General features: G+C 43.8%; 1 protein-coding gene across 1 annotated transcript; it reads right to left on the minus strand.

The window, feature by feature from the left end:
• Window positions 1-3,041: 3,041 nt before the first annotated feature.
• Window positions 3,042-6,047, minus strand: LOC147606159 (uncharacterized). The gene is made up of 3 exons (XM_086792426.1): window positions 5,897-6,047; window positions 3,624-5,249; window positions 3,042-3,472 (listed from the first exon to the last, which is right to left on the minus strand). Exons 1-3 carry the CDS (start codon window positions 5,921-5,923, stop codon window positions 3,407-3,409), a joined length of 1,719 nt encoding a protein of 572 aa, XP_086648552.1. The 5' UTR covers window positions 5,924-6,047; the 3' UTR covers window positions 3,042-3,406.
• Between the last annotated feature and the right edge of the window lie 873 nt (window positions 6,048-6,920).

Consider the following 6,920-nt stretch of genomic DNA (forward strand, 5'->3'; position numbering starts at 1 on the left):
CCACCTTTATCCAAGAGCTCTATCCAAATTCAAGGAATTAACAAGAAGAAAACCCCTGTCTCAGGAATTCTGCACACTCCGGTTGCTTATGACAAGGGAACCATAATTCAAAGCTTTTTGGTTATGCTTGCTGGTACCATGGAAGGGACTGTAAACTTAGGGCGCAAATGGATGATGGCTACCAAATGCAATATGGATTGGGCAACTAGACGAGTCACGACGCAAGAACCAACACTAGGTCTGACCGCTCAAAATCTCGCTCCTAAGCCATCGACTCTGGACAAAATGATGGATAACAAAAAATCACCAAGTCCAGTGGCAAAACCATCTTTGATTGTTTGCCACCCCTCTAACGCTTCAACGCCAAGACTGGAAACAGGCAAGGTGGTCTCTAAAGCTTCGCTTACTATGCCAAAGAGTGCATACAAATGGGTTCCCAAAGCTTCGTTAACAGCTACTTCCCCTGCTCAATCTCGTTCAGCCACCAAGAAGCCTCGTAAAAGGAAAGCAGCTACCCACCCGAGAAAGGGCAATGTAACATCGCGATGGATCCCTAAAAAATTATTAGTAGCCCAAGGGTACTACGAGGGAAATGACCAGATTTGGGTCCCTAAACATAAGTTGAAATCCTCTACATCACCTGTAAAACCTTGCAAACCAATTGTTGCCACCCCAATGACAATTCAAGACCATGGTAAGGGAAAGGTAATAGAGTGCTCTGCACCACTTCTTCCACAGTTAGTTTGGATTCCCAAACGATATCGATCATTACCACCTAGCTCAGGAAGGGGGGAGCCACATGAAGCTTCTAGCTTCTCATGCCAGGCACACACTCATATAGAAGTTTCTACATGCTCTACACCTACTCTTGTCAACACCCAACAAAAAACCGATGAGTCTACGTCTCCCCTTGTAATAGTATCGTCGGAAATCATTTCCTCCATTCGTCAATGGGAGCGTACACTACCATCTCTACAATTGGATGTGGCCACAAGGGTCATAAAAAGCTATCTGCCCACATCACAACCTATGACCCGCTGGACAAATTGGTTCCAAGAGGCTGCAACATCATTGCAAATAATATGATCTACCCAAAGAAAGGGGGAGCATGTACTCACGCTCGACATTCTAATGCTTCCTCCTTAACCTTCTCCCCTGACCATGTAATTGCCAAATTCAAGGGGATGTATATATATAGCTTCATACATTATAAAAAAAAAACAAAACAAAGAAAAGAAAAACAAAAAATAGTAAAAAGAGCAAGAGCACAAAAAGAGGATAAATATCCGTATACAAATCAAGAACTAGATTGACCTGTCTCACAAACCTACTGATGTTATATGTGTGTTTGCAGATATGGCAGATGCACGATCATCATACACTTCATCCACTCCCGCCTTTGATGAGAGGTATCATCTGTATCTTTCTCAGATATTTCACATGTGCTATCCTGTAATTGAAACTGAATGGCATCATATAGATGTACTAGCCAGAGAAGAAAATGTTGAAGAATTAGAATGGCTAATTCGCCTATTGACCATGACTGACCCCTACTCCGTAGAGGACATATCCCCGATAGCCCAATGCTTTCCTTTTCCACAAGATGACTATCCTCGCATGGTTACATTTTTGATGAGTTTATGTGGATGGGAAAATGAAAAGGAAATATCTGACAATGATGAATGGACGGATGAAACTCATGGCACTACTGAGGTTGACTTTATTTGTTTGGATGATGCGGATAGAGGCTTAGCCTTAGGGCTAGAGCCAGGACTCTACAACATCCTCTTACCGTATCCTCAGTAGTACGAGGACGGAATCTACATCAGGAAGGGGCATGTTAATCCATGGCGGACATGGCGACGTACTATATTTTACGTCATTAATTTAAATATTCTGAGTCATGGGCCGGGCTTGTCGGCACCATATGTTAAGGATGAAGGGATTGGGTGATCGCCGATGAGAGGCGCACCTTAGATATCAGTAGGATAAGGGTTAGGGTCGACCGGCCATGTATGGGCGCCCAAGTGTGAACGGCCAAGTCACCTATATGAGTCAAATGTAACCCTAAAATCCTCATTCTCATGTGTTGTGAATACAAGAGTGCTCTTGCCTTATCTCTTTGGTTTCCTTCTCCTGCGTGTGTGAGAGAAAAAGAGAGAGAGAGAGTGAGAGAGCGATCGAGCACTGTGTAGCGGCACGGCGGCGGAGAGGCGGTAGAGCGATGACGGCGGCTCCTTCTTCACGGCTGCGACGCGGGAATCCTTCAAGGCGGCGGTTGAGCGGTGAGTAACACACCCTTTGGCATTCTGTTTGAGCTTCCTTCCCTGGTTGTATGCTTGCAGCCATTCGTGGCTCGCATACGGTGTCCAACAAGTCCCCAGCTACGACCTGTGCGGCAAAAGCGCACACATAGGTTTACCATATTCATACCAAGGTTTTACATCCACACTTTGCCTCATTATGAAAGGTAACCCTAATGCCCTTATGTTTGATGAGTTGGTTCAGTGCTCTTACAAGAAGAGAAATCCTAGCAAAACCGAACTACTATGTGTGTGGGAGATCATGCATTTGCTACCTAAGGGTCTGAGACCAAAGTAATACAGAAGCTCCATGAGATTATGATCCATGGGAGGAACTGAAATACTGAAAAAGAAACTACCCACCCATGCTATGAGCGTGTCAAAAGTAGTGCCGGTAGTTATGTGGCTAACACAAGGTTCCAGATGACATCCACCTCCTGTGGTGTCCCCGTCACCGTAGAACATCCTGGATCTGAAGGTGTCTAGCTCCCACGAGAGAGAGAGAGAGAGAGAGACAGAGAGAGAGAGAGCTCACATACTGCTGCCATCGATGAGTCTAACTCAAATGCAGTTTCATATGCAGACATGATGCAACAATAGAGTTTAACAGAGAAGCATATTCTGTGGTAACATGCATTAGGACATGTAGTGCTATCCATCAGAGCACCTCACACTGATCTTAAAATAAACAACAAAGACTGAAAAAATCATCCTAAACGTGTAAATCCCTCAAAGTTAATTAAATGCTAGAGAGCCCTTTATTCCTGGAAAAAAAAAACACTGCCATGAAATTACAGTACTATTTTTTTTTTATAAAGATAGCATGCTACGAGGGATCGGCTCTAGCTTATTACATCCTTGGGTGGGCATTTGTAGGGCCTGTTTCTAAAACTCCCCAGCGATTTTACTCAAATCCTCGCGGGACATGGCTTTCATGACAAATACATTACCTATTTGCATGTACCAAGTCAAAGTCTGGTAAGTGAATAATACAGCACTATCCATTAAAATACATGAATATGGAGTGCTAGAGAAAGACAACCTTAATTGGCACAAGACCTCAAGTTTTGCTTCTCAATAAGTCAATATGTAGATTTACAAAGTCAGCGCTGTAGTCTTCTCCTTGCAAGCTCTGCAGCCCTTTTTGGAATGTACACTTTGTAATTTACCTGAAAAGGGAAAAACGCATGAGAATTAGATCAAAAGATGGTCAAGCAACCTTTCAATCATGACCCGACACAATGCCCCTCAGAAAGAAGCTGGCAAAGCAGAAGGTGCACCACCAAAGTACTATTAATATGAAAATGAACACAATTATACCTGTACCAATTCCCCTCCTCGCATAACCGACATGGTTTTCTGCTGAAACGCTGTGCTGATGTCTTGTGTACCTGTAGCTAATTCGGTCTTGGAAACACACTCGGAGTTTTTTCCCTCGTGCTCTGGAGACAACTGCGCCTTTCCATTGGTCAATGTGGTGGCAGTACTGGCTTTCTGTGCACACGCCTTCTCCACTTCTCCCGCATCTTTCTCCCTGGCAACAGGGGCAGCTGTTTGCAAGCCTTCAAGTTCATGATGTTCCACAGTATCATTTATCCTTTTGAACTCTTGATCCGATTTTAAAGGTCGTTCACTCTGCACATCAATGCTTTCCAAATGCTGAATTACACCCCTCGGGATCGTATCTGCAAGCTCTGCCTGAGTGTCCATAACCATAGCTTCCGCAGGTAAACTTCTAGATGGTGTCAACTTTTTTCCCTTTTTGGAAGCATCTATACTTGCACGCAAAAACCCTTTTTCAGTGTTCTCTCTCTCACACACTACTATATCTTCTAATAATAATGGACTGGAATTCTCATTTCCTGTGTTGTTTTCATTAAAAGGCTGGACGGTATCACTACTTATTTCCCCTTCCTCCATACTACTATTAAAATGGCATGCCGGTGTGTTGCCTTCTATAGGGCTTTTGTTCTGTACTTGTAAAAGAGCATCGCTTGCAAGGGGCCCGCGATGCTCATCTACTGTTGCATCTACACTAACGGCACCACTCAAAGCAGACAAGCGCCTGGTCCAGTCACCATCTACCTCAGTAACAGCTTGTTGGTTTTGCCTTGCAATGACCATATCAGTGACAGATTGTTCATTGCTTGCATCTCTAAAACACGAAGCAGAGTTGGAGCTCTCTTTATGCTCATCCATTTTGCTAGAAGTGTCTTGATGTCTCATGAAATTTGCCAAGGCCTTCTGGCGCAGCTCGACTTCCAACCCCTTCTCTTTTTTTCCTCCCAACCCCTTCGTTTGCTCTATAGTCCTTGACATTGTGGCATTGTGCCCATGTTTTCTTGTGGACTCACTGTGCCGCCCTTTATCCTCCAAGCCAATGGCTCCTACAGAGAGGTCCTTTCTCTGCACTGAAGACTCGCGTCTTGATTTCATTGTGCTTTCCTGTCTCTGCAATTCGCTTTTGTCTACGTTCAGAGGTTCATGTGTGGAGTCATGTAGCCCTTCATAGTTTCCTGTACTGTAATCCTTGCCTAAAGTCTCACTGTCTTCTCTATATCTTTTCTTGCTGTGTTCCTGGGGCCTGTCACCACTGTGGCTGTGGCTGCGGTGACGGTGACTAAACCGTTCGGTGCTTGTCAAGCTAGCACTGCTACTACTCTCCAAACTCACACTACCTGAGCTCCTATGATTCTTCCACCTACTAACCCTTTCTTTTGTCTTCGGCTTGGCTGATGATTTAGAGCTATGGCGATGATGATTTTTTCCTTCGTGCCTTTCTTTGGGCCTCTTTCTTGATGCATCCTCCTTGTGTTCTCTCTTCCTTTTGTTTTCCTTCTTTTCTCTTCTGCTCTTATGATAAGCCTCGCTGACACCTTCATTTATTTTCCCATCGCGCTCAGGATCAGGCGATAACATCTCAGATGTTCCGCTCTTATTAGCAACCTGAAAGTGGGAAACTGCTTGTCAGGATGGTAAGGACAGAGCAATGACTTCCCATCACCCCAGCTTCACTATTCTTCAATATAATCATCCAACCCCCTTCCTCCTCCCCACCCCCACCCCCGCCCCCGCCCCAACACACCCCCACCCAAACCACCCAAACCACCCACACCAAGGCACCCAAAAAAAGTGATGATGATTATACTAATGATAATAAAGTTAAATTAAATACCCTTTTGTAAACAAACCCACCCACACAGCCACCCCAACACACACACACACACACACACACACACACCACCCAACACACCCCCACCCAAACAACCCACAGAGCCACCCCAACACACACACACACACACACGAACCACCCACACAGCCACCCCAAAATCCAAACCCCCTTCCGTAATTCACTCTCCCAATTATAAATTATTTTTATTTTTATTTATTTTAAACGGACGTTTACAGCCTCTCTCTGTTTTAGAGAAGCAGAAGGTATTGTAGAGAAAATAAATTTGTTTAAGTCGGGAACTGTGGGTAGATAATAAGCGTGATTAGTCTGATACAAAACACACCTTGATTCGTGTTGGGTATTATAGGAAGCGAGAAACCAAAGCAAAAAAGAAATTAATTACCCAAAATGATAAACGTACCCGAGAGTGTGATCTTCGGTGCCCCATTGTCCTTCAGTGACGAGATCGAACAGACGCCATGCGATATACATACAAAAATATATACAGCAATCGCAAGAAAAAAAAGAAAGAAGAAAAATGCAGGAACGCAAGAAAAAAAAAAGCATTATCCCCCTGTCCGGACGTCCGCCCACACCGCAATCGATAGTGTGAACGCGGACAACCGTGTTATGTGCTTGTTTATATGGGTGTAGGTTTTGTGTGTGAAAAGAACTTGCTTAGATTGATAATTTCTTCTTCTTCTTTCGGTGGATGATATAGAACATTTTACCTAGTTGTTTAAGTTTAACTTCTTGTTTCGATGGAATCCCCATCCCTTGTGTGATGTTTCATTGGTTCAGGTTCTAGGCTTGGACTTCCTTGACCATGAAGCATGTTCTTCTCCTCAACGGGGTTTGGATATTCAACCAAGTGTTTTGGTTAATGATATAGATTAATAGGAGTTGTTTACTCCTCATCCACTAGCTTAAGTAGTTGTTGTCACTCTTGGTGGAAGACGAGGATGAGTCTTGGCTCATTTTAGAGTCACTCTATGTCCCTCATCCACTGGCTTAAGTAGTGATTTTTCATTGTCGTCACTCTTGGTGGAAGAGGACAACGAGCCTTGGCTCATTTCAGAGCCGCTCTGTATATAGTAACTATGTCGTCACCTTTTCCTGTATGTTTCGAGTGTTGTTTCTTTTGCCACTTATGGTGGTTGGGCTTGTCATTTCTTTGTAGCCCGCTTTAAGATCGAACCTTTTGCAGTTTCTTTAACCATTGCCTTCTTTTGTTTGGCCTACATTCGTGTGAGTATGTTCAAAGGAATGGTAGTTATCTTGCCACACTTGAATTCTTAACACATTTAAGTTTGTCACATGCAAGCCTTCGAGTATGGAGATGTGGCAATCTTTGTAGAAGTGATCTACTCCATACCATGACATGATGGTTTCAATGGTGCATTCTTTGAGGCCTTTAGAGTTATCTTTATAGGACACTTGACACT

Source organism: Cibotium barometz, chromosome 58 (assembly GCF_041138505.1).
Source record: "Cibotium barometz isolate CiBa-2024 chromosome 58, ASM4113850v1, whole genome shotgun sequence".
Lineage (NCBI taxonomy): Eukaryota > Viridiplantae > Streptophyta > Polypodiopsida > Cyatheales > Cibotiaceae > Cibotium > Cibotium barometz.

Bases quoted from the DNA above. Each gene is read 5' to 3' on its own strand.
- LOC147606159 (XM_086792426.1), bottom strand. From the start codon at position 5,923: ATGGGGCACCGAAGATCACACTCTCGG. The intron at 5,250-5,896 runs GTACGTTTATCA...TCCCACTTTCAG, and splicing joins ACCGAAGATCACACTCTCGG to GTTGCTAATAAGAGCGGAAC. The intron at 3,473-3,623 runs GTATAATTGTGT...TTCCCTTTTCAG, and splicing joins GAGGAGGGGAATTGGTACAG to GTAAATTACAAAGTGTACAT.